The 22,902-nt window shown below is 37.4% G+C and overlaps 1 protein-coding gene across 3 annotated transcripts in view; it reads right to left on the reverse strand.

Moving 5' to 3' along the window:
• Positions 1 to 22,902, reverse strand: part of NOX4 (NADPH oxidase 4) — a 177,753-nt gene that overhangs the window by 137,482 nt on the left and 17,369 nt on the right. For 2 of the 3 annotated variants that reach the window (XM_061120435.1, XM_061120427.1), the window contains exons 3-4: positions 4,736 to 4,846; positions 2,857 to 2,941 (exon numbers count right to left, since the gene is read on the reverse strand). In XM_061120435.1, the coding sequence (XP_060976418.1) occupies positions 2,857 to 2,941; positions 4,736 to 4,846 (196 nt within the window). The remainder of the gene's footprint in view (positions 1 to 2,856; positions 2,942 to 4,735; positions 4,847 to 22,902) is intronic. The other variant, XM_061120442.1, reaches the window with a different exon arrangement.

The raw sequence follows: 22,902 nt of genomic DNA on the forward strand, positions 1-22,902 counted from the left end.
TCAGAGCTTACACCAAAGAGTTAGGACATTACTAGAGAGTGAAGAGAAATTCCTTTAGGCATGGTCAGAAAAAAAAAATTATTATGAGGTTAGAGAAGAAAGAAGCAAATGACTTTTTGCACAACACTGTAATAGCCTCCTCCCTTCTCAAGCTTTCCTTGTAAATGAAATAAGGTTAAAATTAACGGCACATTACAATGTACTGGAAAGAGCAACATTTAATTAGTTAGAAAACCTCTTTTCTTACCCACATCACTTGCCTGCTAATGCCTCAGTTTACTCTTCTGTAAAATGGTGATGACAGAAATAAGAGACTTAATAAGATAAATGAACCAAAATTGCTTAGGAAAACATCACAATTTATACTTTAAGGACTGTTGTGATTCAAAAAAAGACATAGCCTGGAAAGTGAAAATTCTACAACCAATCCAACCTAGCATATGAGATGTATGTAGATGGGCCAAGAGTTCTGAATTACTCCCAAAGACAGTTGAAAGTAAAAGAGAAGGGATAGAATGCTAAATAATCTAGGGGGTTATTTAAAGGATTCATAAGCTGCTCTCAGTGCCCAGATGAAAGGAAAGAAAAGGGTCCTACAAATAAATAGACAGGAAACTGAAAGTGGGTTAACTAACATGCAAAGACAGGGTTCCAAAGAAATAAAGGCTGTCTAGGTGATACTCAACTATGGCACAGATATGAAACATTATGGAAACAAAACTATGTCCTACAGCTTCAGCATTTCTAAAATCTATAGGAAAAAAAAATCCCTCTATTATACACAAAAGGCTTACATGTTCACTACATATTTTATGTCTCAAAAGTTCAAAGGCATCCTAAGAGGAAATACCATTCTTTTTAATTCTCCCGAAAAAAGTGCCCTAGGTAAGAGCTGTATGAGAGATATCCTTAAGAGATAACATTCACCTTCCTTAAGAGGTTTTCTGTGTGTGTGCTCAGTCATTCAGTCATATCTGACTCTCTGTCACCCCATAGACTGTAGCCCACCAGGCTCCTCGGTCAATGGGATTCTCCAGGCAAGAATATTGGAGTAGGTTGCCATTTCCTCCTCCAGGGGATCTTCCCAACCCAGGGGTCGAATCTGTGTCTCCTGCATTGGCAGGCATATTTTATCACTGAGCCAGCTGGGAAGACCCTAAAAAGTTTCTGAGGTTGAAAGAATTTGCAGCTTTTGATTTTAGGCAGCAGAGAGAAAGTGATGGGCTTTGTGTGGATTTTCTCATTTAATCCTGTTTTACAGATAATACATCCCTATTTTACAGATAAGAAAACTAAGGGTAAGCTAAGGGGCTTTGCTGGTGGTCCAGTGGTTAAGAATCCACCTGCCAATGCAGGGGACATAGGTTTAATCCCTAGTCCTGGAAGATCCCACATGTGCCACAGCTACTGAGGCCTGCTACAAACAGAGAAAGCCCACAGCAGTGAAGATCCAGTGAAGTCAAAAATAAATAAATCTTTAAATCAAGAAGAAAAGAAAGGTGGCTTACCTATGGTCAGACCCCTAGTGAGCGGCAGACTGCAAACCCTCTGAATCACAAGCTCAGTCATGGCAACACTCTACACTATCTCAGTCTCTAGGTTGTTCTCCAATTGATGGAATATTTGGACACAGCTACTGCTTAGAAAAAATCAAGTTAAGAATGTGCCAATGTTTTCTGATCATCCTCCATTTTTGACCTTTCACTCTCTAGCTTTAATCCAACCCTAACCCTTACCACAAATGGCAACCCACTCCAGTATTCTTGCCTGGGAAATCCCATGGACAGAGGAGCCTGGAGGGCTACAGCTCATGGGGTCATAAAGACTTGGATATGACTGAGTGACTAAGCAAACAAACACAATAGCACTGAGATAATCTACTCATGAGGTTGTAAATTATAATAATTAATTCTGTCCTAAGAACTTCACACGCCTGTTTTCATTTTCTTCTTAAAACCATGAGGTAGGTGCTGCTGGCAATCCATTTTACGGTTAACAACTGAAGATCAGAGAGATTATGTCACACAGTAGGGCAGATGAGCAGCTTCGGATAGACCTACGCAATCCATTGACAGAGTCCATGTGCTTCCCAGGTGGCACTACGGTGAAAAGCCTGCCTGCTAATGCAGGAGACAGGTTTGATCTTTGGATCTGGAAGATACCCTGGAGGAGGAAATGGCAACCTACTCTTGTAGTCTGGCCTGGAGAATCCCATGGACAGTGGGGCCTGGCAAGCGACAGTCTAGTTTCACAAAGAATCAGATATGACTGAAGTGACAGCATGCACGCACTTAAAAATGTTTATAACTTTCTGTTTCAAACCTTTGCTCAAGATAAACATTTATTTTAAAATGACTCTTAAAAATCAAAGATTCTCACTTTACATTTTAACTTGGAATTGAGCAGAATAAACTTCCACAATTTTGACATTTGTTCTTCTGCCCAAGTAGTAATATCAAAGAAACATTTAACAAATATAATTTTGAAGGAATCATATTCTAGGAATGCGCATTTCACATTTTAATTTTCAAGAATTTAAACTTCTATCATGTCATTTCTTTTAAGAGGTTGAAAACCTTTAATCACCTTCTTCCAATCTTTCTAAATGAAATTATTTCCTTTTAGAAAAACAATCATTACCAGCTTAAGGACCAAACTTTGAATACACACACACATATTTATATGCAAGTATATATTATATACGTGACGTACCCATTTTCTGTAACACCACTAGATAAATTTCTTTACACACGTAGAAGAGAAAACTAAGCTACATAATCAGAAAACCATAAACAATAAAAATGCCATCCATAAAATGTTCTAACATAATACTTAACATCTTCTGTTTTTCCTCACCTGAGAAAATACAGATAGTCACACCACAGGTTATGTGGAATGTTCTGCTTTTATCCAACAATCTTCTGGTTCTCCGGCTTGGAACCTAGATTTAAAAAAAAAGACTTAATATGATAAAAGTGATGCAGCAAATCAGTTACATGCGCAAAGCTTTGGAAATAGGGCAGAGGTCTATCAATTAAAACCTTGATAAGATGAAGTACAATGTCTCTAGTCAGTGGAACACTCAAATCATTAGAGAGAATGTGAAGAGGCTTAGTATTGATATGGAAAGACACGCAAGATATATTGTTAGGTAAAAATGTTACAACACATGAACTACACTATGATCCTATATTGTTTAAAATTAATGGCATTGTATATGTTAACAAACTTGCAGGCATTTTTCTCAAACTGTGGTTGTGCGGGCAGAGCAACATTAGGGGGACCCTTCACTGATAACTCTGCATATTTCTGCAGTGTTTTCATTTTACAATATGTGTGATTTCCTTTTGTGGTCAAAAACTAAGATTATTTTAAAATAAAACAATTTCATCTACAGGTTTAACCGCCTGCTTGATCTTGTACAAAAATAAAACGTCAAGCATCTTTGAATACTATGTTTCACACTGGGGAACAATTCTCTAAGTCTTATTAAACGCTGAGAGACTTAGGTGGGCACTTTCCATTTCCTGCCATTTATCTTTTTCTTCATACCAAGCCAATGGCTAGCCACAGGGATCTAAACCTAGCATTTCACAATAGCTGGCAACCTACAGAAAGTGTTATTTCTACAAATTACTGCATTAAGAGTAAAGAGTTTCTAAATATAATTTCATGAAAAGATTGAGAACTTTAACTGCAGTAAATCCACTTACATGAACTTCACAGAACATCAAAATGACCTCATGTTAACCACTTCTTTCAAAATATCAGTATCGATGCAGTAGTGCCTAACTATCTTAGTGAAGAAAGCAATAAAGACACACGTGCACAAACACACACACACGGACAAGACAAGACAGAGAACAATTTCAGTTGGATTTTTAACTTTCAAAGAGCTTTTCTCTTTTCTCAAATCCTTTCTTTCACATTCAAATATCATACACGACATCACATCATATCCAAAAACTCTATTTCAAGTCACTGACACAGTTCAAAACAGGAACGTGTTTTAAGAAACTGCCAACGCCAGCAGTCATCCTGTGTATTAATCCAAGTCCACGGGGCCCTTGGTCTTCCCTGCTGGCTCAGACAGTAAAGAATCTGCCTGCAATGCGGGACACCTGGGTTTGATCCCTGGGTTAGGAAGATCCCCTGGAGGAGGACACGGCAACCCATACCAGTACTCTTGCCTGGAGAATCCCATGGACAGAGGAGCCTGGCTGGCTACAGTCCCTGGGGTCACAAAGAGTCGGACATGATTGAGTGACTAAGCACAGCATGGGGCTCCAGTGTGCTCACCTGAATTTAATTAAATGAAACTACAAGGCTTCAGTGAGGAATAGTTTAGTGAAAAGAGTTCAGAACTGGGGCTGATCTCAGCTCTACCATTCACTAGTTCTAAGGTCTGGGTCAAGTTAATTAAACTCTCTATGCTTCAAGTTCTTTGTTCTCAATACCCCCCAAATCATACGAGGATCCACAAGTATATATGTGAATTCTATATATGTTAGCACAGTATCTCATACTTGTTCTACTATCCACTGCCCTAACTTACTATTGTAGAATAGTTCAGTGATCACCTTGACAGATGATGAGGTCTTTACTACATCAGGATCATCTTTGAAGAAATCACTCCAGCAGAAATTCAGACCATGAAAATTAAGTAGGACTAATGTGATACTTTTACACTTGATTGCTACGCTGTAATCATTGACTAGAACTTCTTTTTTCTTACCTTCTGCGATCCTCGAAGATAAGCCAGGAGCGTGCGGCACATGGGTAAGAGGATAAGGCTGCAGTTGAGGTTAAGAACAGATGCAGAGGCTCTGCTTAGACACAATCCTAGCTGAACAAATAAGGCAAGAGTCAAAACACAGTCAAGGACACAAGTAGACTACAAACATGCTGCCGACCTCACCCTGCAGAATCATGGAAAACGCCAGCTCCTTCACGGGTCTTGAATAACCCTCCACCTTCTCTCTTACCAAAAGACAGCCTGGTCTCTCTCTCTTCTGCACTGCCAAAAAACGTAGCCTCCTCTCATTTCTACTAGTGTTCTCATCACCTGATTACATCATTTCAGGACAAGGTCAATTTCTTATTCCACTCCTTCTATAATGTTCTGCGTGGTAAGAGCCCTAAAGTTTCAGAATATTCTGTGCATCCACACAGGTACAGAGTTGAATCCTTTGTTCACTGATAAAAAGAATTTCAAACAAAGGCTTTTTCAATTGTGTACTCTCTAGAGCACTCTGAGCCTCCACATAACTCCCTTCCACACTAGGACCTGCCTTTAAGCTCTTCACCTTACTGACACTATTCATCTTTCAGGCTTCCTCTTAAGCACTCCTCCTCTAAAGTTCTTCCCTGATGCTTCCCTGATACCACATAAAAAAGATAGTATTCCATATACAACGGAATACTACTCAGCCATAAAAATGTAATAATGCCATTTGTATCAACCTGGACTGGACGGACCCAGAGATTATCACACTAAGTGAAGTCAGAAAGAGAAAGACAAATACCATATGACATCACTTATACGTGGAATCTAAAATATGACACAAATGAACTTATCTATGAAACAGAAACAGGCTTGCAGATAGAGAAAAGACTTATGGTTGCCAATGCAGAGGGGAGTGCAGGAGGAATGGATTGGGAGTTTGGGGTTAGTGGATGCAAAGTATTATATACAGAATGGATAAACAACAAAGTCCTACTATATAGCACAGTGAACTATATTTGATATCCTGTGATAAACACTAATGGAAAGGAATATGAAAAAGAATACACATATATGTATAGCATATATGCATAACTGAATCACTTTGCTGTACAGAAAAAATTAACATTGCAACTCAACGAACAAAATAAGCAAATACTATATTTTTTTTTTAAAAAAGGTCTTCTCTAACCCAGAACCAAGAGAGATCCCAGATCAACTGTGCTTCATACAAAGCTGATCATAAATACACTATACAACATATTTTTCAAAGATTCACACCCCTCTGGTATGATCCAATACTTTTCGGCAACTAATTTTAAATCAAATTCCTGCTATATTGACAGCCGATGTTGTCTGATACTACCTACATTCTTCATGCGAACGGTGTGTTACATGAAAACTAGAGATGGGGTCATAGTTGTGCACTTGCCTTGGAATAAACACAAAACTACTTTACATTAAGGGTATCAACTAAGAAATAGGTGTAAGTCAAATGCTTTACTTAGCTTAAAATTGCTCATGACCCTGAAATTCCCAACTTAACTCCTGGCAAAGCAGCAACTCTGTTACATGGTGTTTATTGTCAGCACATGAAATATTATTCCTGAAGGGGAGACAGGGTAAGAAGCCAGGTCAGGAAAGCCATAATTTTCATTGAGTTATATGAAAAGTAATTAATCTTTTCAGTTAGGCTATTTCTCCACCATGAGTTTGAACACCTCAGGGATACAGTTCAATGAGTATACCAGTAAATGGACAAAGAGAAACAATCCTCTCTGGACTATCTAAAAAAAAATTGTTAAATATAATTTTCTCACATCTGCGAGCAAAATGATCATTTCAGAGGGATAAGTTTTTGTTGTTTAGGCCTCCAGAGAAATAGAATAATTGTTATCTCTTTTTAATCTGGATGCGCATATAAGAAAATTTTAGCTTGAGGGATTTTAACGATAATTTTATCTGCAGTTCTAATGTACTAAGACAATAACTTGCTTAAATATATCTGCTAAAATCTATCATGTATGTTCAAGACTTAAGAAATACACATAAATTATTTAAATTTTCTTTGTGGTTCAGTGCTTTAAAGAAAATTCTTATATATTTTGTATTTTCTAACCATTTATTGAATATCTGGAAGTGTTTTATTGCTGTGTTTACATTAAATCACAGTAATTTAATTCAAACTGGCTTTAAGTGTCTACTTGGGATAAATGAAGCTTATTTTAGCATTCCACTTCTTCCTTATGATGCTGCAAAATCTAACTGGAAATTTTACCAAGGACTCATTTCCTCATATATGTTTGTTCCTGAATATGGTTAGTTCTTTAAACCAAGATGAAAATTCCTTTTTATCAGGTTATCGGAGTACAAAACTCTCTCATTCAGAAGCAGTCAAGACAGTAAGGAAACGGAGACAGATTTCAGTTAAGTGGCACAATCATAGGAAACCAACTAATCCACTTACTACATGGGTAATATTATACAGCTAAGATTTGTTTTATTTAGTCATTATTAATTCATGATCTTTGTAAGAATCAGCTACTTCAAATTCACTAAAAAGAAATGTCTTCCTAAGTTATGTGTCTAGCCCATTCTATGTGGATGACATGTTCTACCATTCCTGGAGAGCTTAACCTGCTACTCTAGTTTTCGAATTTCATTCAGGTTAGTTATCACTAGATGGCACCATAACTTTCATGGTTCTACTCTTACCTGTGAAGATCTCAAAAAGTGTGAAAGTGTTCATTGCTCAGTTGTGTCTGACTCTTTGCAACCCCATCGACTATAGTCCACCAAGCTCCTCTGTCCATGGAATTCTCCAGGCAAAAGTACTGGAATAGGTAGCCATTCCCTTCTCCAGAGGAAATTCCTAACCCAGGGATCGAACTCCTGCATTGCAGGCAAGTCTCAAATGTAACTGAAAATTCCATGTGTAAAATTTTAAAACTAGAAATGTATTTTAGATGAATATGTATAATACATAGTTTCGTCCTTCCTATGGACTAAATGTTTGTGTCCCCCAAATATATACATTAAAACCCTATCATGATGGTATTTGAAGGTGGAGCCTTTGGTAGGTAACTAGGTTTAGACAAGATCATGAGAGTAGAGCCCAGAGATGAGATCAATGCAGTGAATGAGAACTACAGAATATGAGCACATATATAACAGGGAATGTGATCTAAATAGGAAGATCAGGTAGGCTTTCTGGACTAAATGAAAAGTGAACTGAGATCTGAATGGTGAGCAGAAGTCATTTAGGAATGAGAAGAACATTTACACACACACACAAAAAAAAAACCCAGCATGAAAACTGATGTGCGGAAAATGGGAGCACATTGTATACATGAGAAATTAACAGTAGGCCAATACGGTTGGACTGGAAATGGAGAATGGTATAACATAAAACTGGAGAAGCAGGTAGGGCTAGACCTTGATGAACTTTGTAGGTCATATTAAGAATGTGTGTGTTTATCCTAAAAATCAGTGCAGAGCATTATGTCATGAGCAGGGAGGTGGTAAGTAGACATTAGAATTTGGCAATGATAACTCTGAATGAAGTGTGCATAACTAATTGGAAGAACATAATTTGGGCAATGGCAGTACTTTGTGTAGTTAATCATCACAAAAGTGAAATTTTGTTTGAGACAAGAAATACATTTTATGGTAATTATATATGAACCTCACATATAGAAAGGATTCAGTTTCAACTAAATAGTTTATTTATTTTGCTAAGTTTATTTATTTTGCTAAGTTTATTTTGCTAAATAATTTCCTAAAACATATACATCTAAAATCGGAGAACTAAAATGGTCTAATCCACATGCCACCATCAACCCAGTGTCTTATCTCTCATGAGAGTCCTAACGAAAGGCAATACACACCCTTTGTTGACTATGTCCAGAGAGAGCAAACAGTTCTACCATCAAACACTTCTATTTTGTGTTCTTACACTTACATGAAATATGTGTCTTTATAACTTTTACCCACAAGGCCACTCTGGATAAAAATATTCTAAAATAGACATTAAAAAACTGAAGCTAAAACTAGGATGGCTTCAGGACCTCCCTGGCAGTCCAGTGGTTAAGACTCTGTGCTTCCAATGCAGAGGTGTGGGTTCGACTCCTGGTTGGGGAACTAAGATCATACATGACACATGGCACTGCCAAAAAATGGAAAAGAAAAGTAGGATGATTTTCTAGCTCACTCTTGTTTTCTTTGGGTTAAACACAATTCTTTAGGCCTCTAAAATTCTTGCTAAAATTTTAAGACTCCCGCATGAAGAAAGTAGTGAAAAACACTAGACCATTCAGGCATGGTCTAAATCGAATCCTTTATGATTATACAGTAAAAGTGACAAACATTTAATGGGGAAGATCTGATAGACAGAGTTCCTGAAGAACTATGGATTGTAATATTGTACAGGAGGCAATGACCAAAACGATCCCCAAGGAAAAGGAAATGCAGGAACATATAGTTGTTTGAGGAGGCCTTATGAAGGAATATCTGAGAAAAGAAGAGAAGGGAAAGGCAAAGGAGAAAGGGAAAGCTATACCCAGCTTAATGCAGAGTTCCAGAGAATGGCAAGGAGAGAGAAGAAAGGCTTCTTAAGAGAACAATGCAGAGAGATAGAGGAAAACAATAGATGGGAAAGACCACAGATCTCTTCAAGAAAACTGGAGATACCAAGGGACAATTTCAAGCAAACATGGACACAATAAAGGACAGAAATAGCAAGGACTGAATAGAAGCAGTTAAGATTAAGAAGAGATGGCAAGAATACACAGAAGAACTATACAAAAAAGGTATTAATGACCCAGATAAACATGGTTACTCACCTAGAGCCAGACATCCTAAAGTGTGAAGTCAAGTGGGCCTTAGGAAGCATTACTACGAACAAAGTTAGTTGAGGTGACAGAATTCTAATTGAGCTATTTCAAATCCCAAAAGATGATGCTGTTAAAGTTCTGCACTCAATATGACACCAAATTTGGAAAACTCAGCAGTGGCCATAGGACTGGAAAAGTTTAGTTTTCATTCCAATTCCAAAGAAAGGGATGCCAAAGAATGTTCAAACTATAAGACAATTGTGCTCATTTCACATGCTATGTAATGTTCAGGGTAATGTTCAAAATCCTTCAAGCTAGGCTTCAGCAATATGTGAACTGAGAATTTCCAGGTGTACAAGCTGGATTTAGAAAAGGCAGAACCAGAGATCAAATTGCCAAAATCTGTTGGATCATAGAGAAAGCAATGGAATTCCCCCCAAAATCTACTTTCTACTTCATTGATTATGCTAAAGCTTTTGACTGTGTGGATCACAACAAACTGTGGAAAATTCTTAAAGAGATGGGAATACCAGACTACCTTACCTGTCTCCTGAGAAATCTGTATGCAGGTTAAGAAGCAAGAGTTAAAATCAGACATGGAACTACAGACTGGTTCAACATTGGGAAAGGAGTACATTATGCTGTATATCCTCACTCTGCTTATTCAACTTATATGCAGAGTACATCATGCAAAATGCTGGGCTGAATGAATCACAAGCTGGAATCAAGATTGCCAGGAGAAATATCAAACAACCTCAGATATGCAGATGAAACCACCTTAATGGCAGAAAGCAAAGATGAACTAAACTCTTGATAAAGGTGAAAGAGGAGAGTGAAAAAGCTGGGTTAAAACTCAACATTCAAGAAACTAAGATCATGGTATTTAGTCCCATCACTTCATGGCAAATAGATGGAAACAGGGGCAGATTTTATTTTCTAGGGCTCCAAAAATCACTGTGGATGGTGCTGCAACTGCAAAATTAAAAGATGCTTGCTCCTTGGAAGAAAAGTTATGACCAACCTAGACAGTGTATTATTAAAAAGCAGAAACATCACTTTGCCATCAAAAGTCCATCTAGTCAAAGCTATGGTTTTGCCAGTAGTCATGTACAAATGTGAAAGTTGGACCATAAAGAAGGCTGAGCACTGAAGAATTGATTCTTTCAAACTGTAGTGTTGGAGAAAACTCTTGAGAATCCCTTGGACAGCAAGGAAATCAAACGAGTCAGTTCTAAAGGAAATTGACCCTGAATATCCATTGGAAGGACTGATGCTGAAGCTGAAGCTCCAATACTTTGGCCACCTGATGAGAAGAGCTGACTCACTGGAAAAGACCCTGAAGCTGGGAAAGAGTGAAGGCAGGAGGAGAAGGGGATGACAGAGGATGAGATGGTTGTATGGCATCACCAACTCAATGGAGCAAATCTGCTCAAATTTGAGCAAACTCTGAAGACAGTCAGGGACAGCGATGCCTGGTGTGCTGCTGTCCATGGGGTTGCAAAGAGTCGGACATCACTTTGCGACTGAACAACAACGATCATCTCAGTGACCTTTTCCAATTTACCAGAATTCAGTAGTTAAGATTATGCTCTCTCTCACTAAGGACAAGTTCTGCTGATTCCAAGACTGTTATATTGTGAGGAACTATGTTGCATAATGACTCATCTTCTGTTTACAATTTTCACACATGAATTGCTATCAAGAACCCCTTTATCCTGCAATGAAAAAAAATTGGGGTAGGGGAACAGAAGTGTGAGAGAGCAGGTACATAAATGTAAGAATTTATTAATGTTAGCCCATTATATTATATTGGATGTGAATGCTCTATTTTTACTTTTTCCTTCCAATTTTGCCTTAGCTGAAAATTTTACATTCACGTTTTCCTCATCTTCATCCAAGTTTTTGACAGAGCTATTTAACTGTAACAAAATTCTGTTGAAATAGTTGACTCTAGAGAGGACTTGCAAACTACCTTTTCTGGTAAATTAACTTTCAAATGAATATTTTTCTCTCAGCTGGGAATTTTCTCAGCAACTTTAGGGAAATATAAAATGACATTCTACATGTAAATATCAATGCAAAACTGGTGTTCAAAGGGATCTGAAAAGGTCAGAGTAGTATTACTAGTAATTTTTTTTTTTACTTGTAATCTCTAATAATTAGTCATTTCCCTAGTTACCTCTTGGTGAGTCAACAATTAGTCATTTCAAGGAAAAAAATAAAAATAAAAATTAGCATAGAGGTTTACAAAAGATTTTTTTTATATTCTGCTCTGGTATTTTATGTTTGTCAAAAATTATGTAACTTTGTATTCGTTAAGGTCAATTTTATTGACTCTTTTTCTCCAAGGAAATATTTTTAATCAAACCAAATAAAGCTTACACAACACCTAATTCTTAATTATTTTTATAATCTTAGAGCTTAGCTCTTTCATGAGGCCTTACATGTCATACAGGCCAACCTTTTTGCCTCTGTCTGCATTGCTAGTTAGTTCATAAAGACACAGTTCTGGAACCCAGGCCTCCCTTTATGCTCTCTGTTACTTCCTTAAGAACAGAACAGGGATGTGAATTCAAATGCTCTTTCCAAACCATAAAACGTCATTCTTTCAGTCGTTTAGCCTTTTATCCAAACACTGGATTTTCCTGTCATTTTATATAAATTTTTATCTAATATTTCTCTAATCACACATTAAAATTAATTGATGGATTATTTAAAAACAAATGTTATTTCTGTTGTACTTTCTGAAATTCTGATTCTTTAGATCTGTAGGAGTTCCTGCAGTAGGTTCAATCAGGTTTGGTAGTCATTATTTTAGAATCAATTTGAAGACAGACAGACCTGAGTTTGAAACACTTTTACTATTAGGTAGATGAAAACATAATTTCAGTTTTTGCACTGTTGAAATTTGCCATGTGATAGTGGAATACATTCTTAAATAAGTGTGGTTATGTTATAATCATTTTAATGCACATTTCTTGTTTTATGCTTTTTTGCTGGTTACTTATTACCTGCTGTTTATTTTCTATTTAGACTACGGAAATGATGTTAGACAAAAAGCAAATTCAACCAATTTTCTTAATTGAGTTCAAAATGGGTCTAAAGAGGGCAGACAACTCTCATCATCAACCATGCATTTGTCCCAAGAACTGCTAGCAAATTTATAGTGCAGTGGTGGTGCAAGAAGTTTTGCAACGGAGACAAGAGCCTAGAAGATGTGGAGCACAGTAGCTGCCCTTCAGAAGTTGACAACAACCAATTGTGAGCAATCATTAAAGCTGATCTTCTTACAACTACAGGAGAAGTTGCTAAAGAACTCAATGTCGACCATTCTACAGTCATTCAGCATTTGAATGAAATTGGAAGCGTGAAAAAGCTCAGTAAGTGGATGCCTCATGAGCTGGCTGGAAATTAAAAAAAAAATCATCGTTTTGAAATGTCATCTTCTCTTATTCTAAGCAACAACAATGAATCATTTCTGGATTGGACTGTGACGTATAACAAAAATTGGATTTTATATGACAACTAGCAATGACCAGCTCAGTGGCTGTACTGAGAAGAAGCTCCCAAGCACTTCCCGAAGCCAGTTGCACCAAAAAAGGTCACCGTCACTGTTCGGTAATACCCTGCCCATCTGATCCACTAGAGCTTTCTGAATACAGCGAAACCATCATATCTAAGAAGTATGCTCAGCAAATCAATGAGATGCACCAAAAATTGCAACGCCTGCAGCCGGTATTGGTCAACAGAAAGGGTCCAATACTTCTCCATGATAATGCCCGATTGCACTTCTCATAATTAATGCTTCAAAAATTGAATGAATCAGGGTACAAAGTTTTGCTTCATCCACCATAATCACCTGACCTTTCGCCAACCGACTACTACTTCTTCAAGCATCTCGACAACTTTTTTCAGGGAAAATGCTTCCACAGCCAGCAGGAGGCAGAAAATGTTTTCCAAGAGTTCCTGAAGCGTGGATTTTTATGCTACAAGAATAAACAAACTTATTTCTCATTGGCAAAAATGTGTTGATTGTAATGATTCCAGTTTTGAATAAAGATGTGTTTGAGCCTTTGTCATAATGACTTAAAATTCAAGGTCAAAACCTGCAATTACTTTTGCACCAAACTAAGTGGTGTGGCCTTAGGTAATATTCTTACCCTTTCTGTCTCATGTTCCTCATCTATAAAATGAAAAATGAAATGATCTCCCCAAAGTGTAATTGTAAATATATTGCACATATATTAACTATATATTAATATATATTAATTGTGTATATATATGAAGTACAGTACCTGGCATATAATAAGTTAACAGAAGCTATTCTTATGGTCCCATCTCTGGCCATCTACAAACTAGGTCTAGTTACAGAATTTAAATGCTCTTAGGGCAGTTTCTTAAAAATCACTCTTTCCAAGACTGTCTTTTCATCCTCAGCTCTGCTTATAGTTGGAGCTATAGGAGACGAGTTTTATTCCACTCAAAAGTATCTAAAGAAATAAAGAGCATCCCAGGTAACTAGTAGGTGTGCAATTAATGTATGGTGGATCACAAATGAGTGAGCCTCTGAGATGATCCTATAATGCCCTCATTTTGGAAATAAAGAAAAAAGAATTGAAACCAAAAAACCCACGAGATCTATCTAGTTCACACCTAGGATCAGAACTCAGGACCTGGTCTTTCCATCAAACCACATTTCCCAGGATACCAACTCTGTCTCCACTTCCCCAACACCCAACCACTCTAGGCACTGGGATCTTCTGTATCGAACTGAGCAACACCCAATTTGAAGAAAACCCTCAGGGCTGCTGTAGCTCTCTGATGAGCCTGTATATGTCATCCAGTCTAACCTTCTTGCTGATCCAACTTATACTAGAAGCCTGTAAATAAGCCAAATTGCTGAAACCGTAAGGGCACTCAGTTACACTTTCACATTATATAACTCAGTTCAGCTGCTGGATGCATTATGCTGACCAGCGATTGCACACTTTATTGCGTATCTCAGTTCCCTCTCTGCAGCTTATGCTGTTGCCTTTCTTCTACTGTGATGGCATTACACCTCTTCTAACTACCTCTGTGCTATCAGAAGAACTCCTTATTATTCCTCAAGTCTCAGCCCAAGGCTCATTTTCTCGTGGAGGCCTTGCTAAGGCCAACATCCCCAATAGTATCCTCATTTACATCTCCAAAGTTTTCTCCTTTTCCAATATTCTGAAAAATTGGGGGCATCTTTCTCAAAGTTTCCCTTTTGCCTTTTGCTATACCTATTTTGAGAAGACTCTTGAGAGTCCCTTGGACTGCAAGGAGATCCAACCAGTCCATCCTAAAGGAGATCAATCCTGGCTGTTCATTGGAAGGACTGATGCTGAAGCTGAAACTCCAATAGTTTGGCCACCTCATGCGAAGAGTTGACTCATTGGAAAAGACCCTGATGCTGGGAGGGATTGGGGGCAGGAGGAGAAGGGGACAACAGAGGATGAGATGGCTGGATGGCATCACCGACTCGATGGACATGAGTTTGAGTAAACTCTGGGAGTTGGTGATGGACAGGGAGGCCTGGAGTGCTGCAATTCACGGGGTCACAAAGAGTCGGACACGACTGAGTGACTGAACTGAAACCTGTTTTGAAACACTTGACCCAATACATTGTTATGGTTTACCTATTTATCACAAGCTTATCTTCCCCCACAAAGCTAGAAAGTGGTAGTATAGTAAGTGGAAAAGCCCAAACTGACCCTTATTCTTAAGAACCTCAAAAATGCAGGTCAATACTAAAGAAAATTATTTCAAAAAAATATTCCTTGGGGAAAATGTTCCTTTAGCAGTGAAAGCCAAAGAAAGTAGTCATAAGACAAATACATGAGCAAGAAGAGACAACCCCATATAGTACTCTATATGACTTCCAAGGCAATGGTAGGCATTTTTTATTGCTTTTATAGTAAATAAAAGGGCTCATGGCAGAAAATCAGAACAATTTATTTTTGCTGTATCTATAAATGAAAACTGCGGCTCTAATTTAAATGTCTAGTTTATACCAATAATATATTATGATAGGGATATTAATTTAGAATATGATGAACATTCCATGTTAGCAAGATTGCACTTAAGGACAAAAACATATTTCAAGGAAGAGCTACTTCAAATGTGGATTACCTAACTATTTTCATATGTGGATTACCTAACTATTTTCATAAGGTTTCATATGGAAACAATAATGAATAATGTGTCATGACCAACCAGAAAGTAGTTAATAATAATTGAAGGAATTATTTCTCAATAAATCCTAATAAAAGCCACCAATTCAGGACTCTTGGGGTATATCCAAAAGCTCATGAATGCCCCTTCATGCCATAATAAAAAAAAAACTTTAATTCATTCCAAATGATCCTAGCTGGTTTCTGTCAACTTACTGCCTGGAGACTTTCAACTATGATGTGATTTTTGACTCAGGCTGACCTTTCTTCCTATCTATAAACTGTCTTTTTTAAAACACTGTCTCTAAAAGAAGTTTGAAAGAAGGATGCTTGGAGAAAATTTTTTCCCATATAACTTAAGGTACCACCAAAAGTTTAATGTTGATTCTGATACTTTATCCAGAAATTTTATGTTTAACTCAAATCTTTCCTAAAAGGAAAGCTTTATTCTAGAGCTTCCCAGGTGACTCACTGATCAGGAATCTGCCTTCCAATACAGGAGAGGTGGGTTGGATCCTTGGGTCAGGAAGATCCCTCTGGAGAAGGAAATGGCAACCCACTCCAGTATTCTTGCCTGGGAAATCCCATGGACAGGGACGCCTGGCCAACTATAGTCCATGGGGTCGCGAAGAGTCAGACATGACTTAGCGACCAGAACAACATACTTCATTCTGCACTTTCTAGAAATGAACTTCCTTCCGTTTCCAGTGAGAATGTGGTCTTTCCTTAGAAATCTACTACGAATCAGAAAGAAATTTAGCTACTACAGAGAGAAGAAAGCAAGACTGACATATGACAGTTCTGTACTGATTTTCTCTGCTGTCTTTCCTGTGCCAAAAGCCTGGACAGCAGAAGAGATTCACTTCTAGACTTTGCGTCTGTCTGGAAAAACTTAAATTCAACATAAATGGTAGTCAGAACTACACACGAAGACATTCGTGGGTTTTTAAAGGCAATGCTGCCTAGTGAACAGTCACCAATTAAAAGGTATGAAATTTTTACCACACCTAACACCTGTGACCTCTGCCAAGGTCACTAGTCTCCAAAACTGAGCATTGAAGAATTTAACAGAACAGCAATAAAAACGCCCTCCACTTTCCCTCATGCAACTGTTCTAAAAGGTAAAAACATATCAAGTGAAAATTATTTGACCTCTTTAGCTGACAAACATTATTAAAATGGAATTTTTAAAATTCATCTATGACATTACTGTGGATACTCACACCTGTCTCTGCCTGCACTCCTTTCTAAGGCCCAACAACAAAGGCCTCAAGAGTTACAGAGCATTTGATTGTATGTCATTATTACATTTTCCTCCTCTGACACAAATGATCCATGCACAGGGGAAAGCACTGAGGAATGAAATGTATTTTGCAGAGACTGGTTGGCTAAAAAGCTGAGGAAGACTTGTTGCTCCATTATCACAGATTCAGAACATCTGATCACAATTGCTGACTATATAGTTACCTCTAAGCTACTCTTCTTGTATTGTTCTTCCACATCTTTACGCCATTTTCAATTTATCAAAATTCCTCCTAAAATTTATAAGCCAAAATAGATGTTCCAATAACCTGAGCATATGCAATAATTTTTGGAAGAAAACAATACTCATGAGTACTTACTCACTAGGTTAGAATTTTAATCAGACTATGCATTACAATATATATTAAAACTCATATATTTAATATAGGATATTCAATATTAAGATTTTTTCACATGTCTGTCAAGCATAATCTACTTAAACATATCTATTTTACAACTGCTGAATTAAATCCTATTTGTTAATAACATTTTCAATTGAATCTATAAATACATCTTTAAGTTCTATCTCTGTCTTCAAAATACTAGCAATCTTAGCTAATTCAGCATCATTTAACCATAACTTTCAACTTAGAATCAAGCTGACTTTCTTCCAGTGTTTCTTTGGAAATAAAATATATATGTATATATTTTTATGCAGATAGCTTCAAGAAGTTATCAATTCTAAGAGTAAGAACTCTGGATACACTGCATGTGTGCGAGGTCACTTTAGTCATGTCCAACTTTGCACAACGCTATGGGCTGTAGCCCACCAGGCTCCTTTGTCCATGGGATTCTCAAGGCAAGAATCCTGGAATGGGTTGCCATTCCCTTCTTCAGGGATCTTCCCGACCCAGGGATTGAACCCACGTCTCTTATGTCTCCTGCATTGGCAGGCAGGTTCTTCACCACTAGCACCACCTGGGAAGCCCAATGGCGCAAATACCTAACAGAGTAGGTAAAATAAAGATGGACTGAATGAATGGATTATTTGTTATAGATCATTTACCTAACTTCCTGTTGCACACATATTTAAGTATTAGACTCTTCTGACAAACTCTTCAGTGTTTAATTGGTCAACACACAGTGGCCATATTAGTCCATCTGCTGGTAGAACAATACATTAAAGCAAATATAATATGATGTATTGGTGAAGAAAAAAATGTAAATAAAGTTTAATCTTTTTTTCCTAACAGTAAGACTAAAATATCACAGACTGGACTTTCTTAAGAAAGTAAATAGCAAACAAATGAACCAAGGGTACACATAAATTTCTAAAATAGTCACTGCAGTACAATCTGTGATACAATGAATAAAAGTAAAAAGGCCAACAGTAGAGAAATATAAAACAAATTATCATACACATTATGTGGTACTACGTAGCCATTAAAAATAAAAGTAACTTATATAATAGAAATAAAATAATAGAAATAATAATAAATAATAATGGGATATTTTTGAATTAAGAATATACATGTACACAAATGTTACATATCCAGGCATAAACATAGGTATAGAAATTGACATAGATTTTACACATACAGTTGGTTATCTCTTAGAAGTTAAAAGAAGTTTCTAATTTTGTGTTATTAGCATTCAATATAGGGAAGCAGGAATTCTGAAACGTAATATAGTTAATAATTAAGTAACAAAAATCAAATGGATAAATAAAAATTCACAATAAATGAAATGAAATGGGTTAACATACTTTGAAATTCTAATAATATACCCAAAGGAGTATCCTACACAATGATGTTTTTTACAGCATTTTCTAGGTAAGCGAAGTAACAGAAGCCAATTGAATGTCCAAAAACATGAGAATGTTTAAGTTAAATGGTTTAATTGGATGTCCAAAAACATAAGAATATTTAAGTGAGGTGTGTTTTTATTCCTTCAGTGAAATATTAAAAATAAATAATGCATGTATAAGTTTGTGATTACAGGGATAAATCTGATGTGATATTTACTGTTATATTTTAAAAAGAGAGTACAAAACTGTTTATTTGAAATGACCACATTGTTATTTAAAAAAACTTGAATTTAAAAAACACATTAAAATGTTAACCATGGGTATGTACGGATGCTGATATAAATTACTTTATTGCATTTTCCCTTCTATTCTATAACAAATACGAAAAAATATTTAATTAAATAATTAATTTAATGTAAAGTCAAAAGAAAATTATTTTCTTTTTCTTTTAAGTTTTTTTTTTTTTACTTTACAATATTGTATTGGTTTTGCCATACATTGACTTGAATCCTCCATGGGTGTACATGTGTTTCCCATCCTGAAACCCTCTCCCACCTCCCTCCCAATCCCATCCCTGTGGGTCATCCCACTGCTTCAGCCCCGAGCACCATCTCATGCATCAAACCGGACTGGCAATTCATTTCACATGTGATAATTTACATGTCTCAGTGCCATTCTCCCATATCATCCCGCCCTCGCCCTCTCCTACAGAGTCCAAAAGACTGTTCAATACATCTAGGTCTCTTCCACCGTCTCGCATACAGGGTTATTGTTACCATCTTTCTAAATTCCATATATATGCGTTAGTATACTGTATTGGTGTTTTTCTTTCTGGCTTACTTCACTCTGTATAATGGGCTCCAGTTTCATGCACCTCATTAGAACTGATTCAAATGAATTCTTTTTAACGGCTGAGTAATATTCCATTGTGTATATGTACCACAGCTTCCTTATCCATTCGTCTGCTGATGGGCATCTAGGTTGCTTCCATGTCCTGGCTATTACAAACAGTGCTGCAATCTTTTGATTGGGTACACGTGTCTCTTTCAATTCTGGTTTCCTCAGTGTGTATGCCCAGCAGTGGGATTGCTAGGTCATATAACAGTTCTATTTCCAGTTTTTTAAGGAATCTCCACACTGTTCGCCATAGTGGCTGTACTAGTTTGCATTCCCACCAACAGTGTAAGAGGGTTCCCTTTTCTCCACACCCTCTCCAGCATTTATTGCCTGTAGACTTTTGGATAGCAGCCATTCTGACTGGCATGAAGTGGTACCTCATTTCTCTGATAATGAGTGATGTTGAGCATCTTTTCATGTGTTTGTTACCATCTGTATGTCTTCTTTGGAGAAATGTCTGTTTAGTTCTTTGGCCCACTTTTTGATTGAGTCTTTTATTTTTCTGGAATTGAGCTTCAGGAGTTGCTTGTATATTTTTGAGATTAATTATTTGTCCGTTGCTTCATTTGCTATTATTTTCTCCATTCAGAAGGCTGTCTTTTCACCTTGCTTACAGTTTCCTTTGTTGTGCAGAAGCTTTTAAGTTTAATTAGGTCCCATTTGTTTATTTTTGCTTTTATTTTCATTATTCTGGGAGGTGGGTCATAGAGGATCCTGCTCTGGTTTATGTCGGAGAGTGTTTTGCCTATGTTCTCCTCTAGGAGTTTAATAGTTTCTAGTCTTATGTTTAGATCTTTAATCCATTTTGAGTTTATTTTTGTGTATGGTGTTATGACTATACAGTGGAAGTGAGAAATAGATTTAAGGGACTAGATCTGATAGACAGAGTGCCTGATGAATTATGGATGGAGGTTTGTGACATTGTACAGGAGACAGGGATCAAGACCATCCTCATGGAAAAGAAATGTAAAAAGGCAAAATGGTTGTCTGAGGAGGCATTAAAAATAGCTGTGAAAAGAAGAGAAGTGAAAAGGAAAGGAGAAAAGGAAAGATATGCCCATTCGAATGCAGAGTTCCAAAGAATAGCAAGGAGAAATAAGAAAGTCTTCCTCAGTGATCAATGCAAAGAAATAGAGGAGAGCAACAGAATGGGAAAGACTAGAGATCTCTTCAAGAAAATTAGAGATACCAAGGGAACATTTCATGCAAAGATGGGCTCAATAAAGGACAGAAATGGTATGGACATAGCAGAAGAAGAAGATATTAAGAAGAGGTGATCAAGAATACACAGAAGAACTGTACAAAAGAGATCTTCACGACCCAGATAATCGCAATGGTGTGAGCACTCACCTAGAGCCATACATCCTGGAATGTGAAGTCAAGTGGGCCTTAGAAAGCATCACTATGAACAAAGCTAGTGGAGGTGATGGAATTCCAGTTGAGCTATTTCAAATCCTAAAGGATGATGCTGTGAAAGTGCTGCATTCAATATGCCAGCAAATTTGGAGAACTCATCAGGGGCCACAGGACTGGAAAAGGTCAGTTTTCATTCTAATCCCTAAGAAAGGCAATCCCAAAGAATGCTCAAACTACTGCACAATTGCACTCATCTCACACGCTCGTAAAGTAATGCTTAAAATTCTCCAAGCCAGGCTTCAGCAATACGTGAACCATGAACTTCCAGATGTTCAAGCTGGTTTTAGAAAAGGCAGAGGAACCAGAGATCAAATTGCCAACATTCGCTGGATCATCGAAAAAGCAAGAGAGTTCCAGAAAAACGTATATATCTGCTTTATTGACTATGCCAAAGCCTTTGACTGTGTGGATCACAATAAACTGTGGAAAATATTGAAGGAGATGGGCATACCAGACCATCTGACCTGCCTCTTGAGAAACCTATATGCAGGTCAGGAAGCAACAGTTAGAACTGGACATGGAACAATAGACTGGTTCCCAATAGGAAAAGGAGTACATCAAGGCTGTATATTGTCACCCTGCTTATTTAACTTATATGCAGAGTACATCATGAGAAACGCTGGGCTAGATGAAGCACAAGCTGGAATCAAGACTGCCGGGAGAAATATCAATAACCTCAGATATGCAGATGACACCCTCCTTATGGCAGAAAGTGAAGAGGAACTAAAAAGCCTCTTGATGAAAGTGAAAGAGGAGAGTGAAAAAATTGGCTTAAAGCTCAACATTCAGAAAACTAAGATCACGGCATCTGGTCCTATCACTTCATGGGAAATAGATGGGGAAACAGTGGAAACAGTGTCAGACTTTATTTTTCTGGGCTCCAAAATCACTGCGGATGGTGACTGCAGCCATGAAATTAAAAGACGCTTACTCCTTGGAAGGAAAGTTATGACCAACCTAGATAACATATTAAAAAGCAGAGACATTACTTTGCCAACAAAGGTCCATCTGGTCAAGGCTATGGTTTTTCCAGTGGTCATGTATAGATGTGAGAGTTGGACTGTGAAGAAAGCTGAGCGTCAAAGAATTGATGCTTTTGAACTGTGGTGTTGAAGAAGACTCTTGAGAGATCCTTGGACTGCAAGGAGAGCCAACCAGTCCATCCTAAAGGAGATCAATCCTGGGTGTTCATTGGAAGGACTGATGCTAAAGCTGAAACTCTGATACTTTGTCCTCCTCATGTGAAGAGTTGACTCATTGGAAAAGACCCTGATGCTGGGAGGGCTTGGGGGCAGGAGGAGAAGGGGACGACAGAGGATGAGATGGTTGGATGGCATCACCAACTCGATGGACACGTGTTTGAGTAAACTCCGGGAGTCTGTGATGGACAGGGAGGCCTGGCGTGCTGCGATTTATGGGGTCGCAAAGAGTTGGACAGGACTGAGCAACTGAAGTGAACTGAACTGATGGTGTTAGAAAGTGTTCTAGTGTCATTTCTTTACAAGAAAATAAAGGGGGAATGTCTTAAAAGTATAACTTGAGGTGGAGAAATATTACCTTTAAATGAAAATAAGGGGCAATTTTCATTTTTATTTTTGTGTATTTTCCATTGTTTTCCTTAATTTTATACATCAGCTTCATACTGAAAAATGCACATCAAACTTGTAAAAATTATCCTGCAGATATTTCCGTGGCTTAAAGAGGAAGCTTTCAGAAGGAAATTCACCTGCTGACCTCTTTTATTCTAACCTTCAGATAAATGAAAAGACATTCATTTAAAGCACAGGATCA

Source organism: Dama dama, chromosome 2 (genome assembly GCF_033118175.1).
Source record: "Dama dama isolate Ldn47 chromosome 2, ASM3311817v1, whole genome shotgun sequence".
NCBI classification, from domain to species: Eukaryota; Metazoa; Chordata; class Mammalia; order Artiodactyla; family Cervidae; genus Dama; species Dama dama.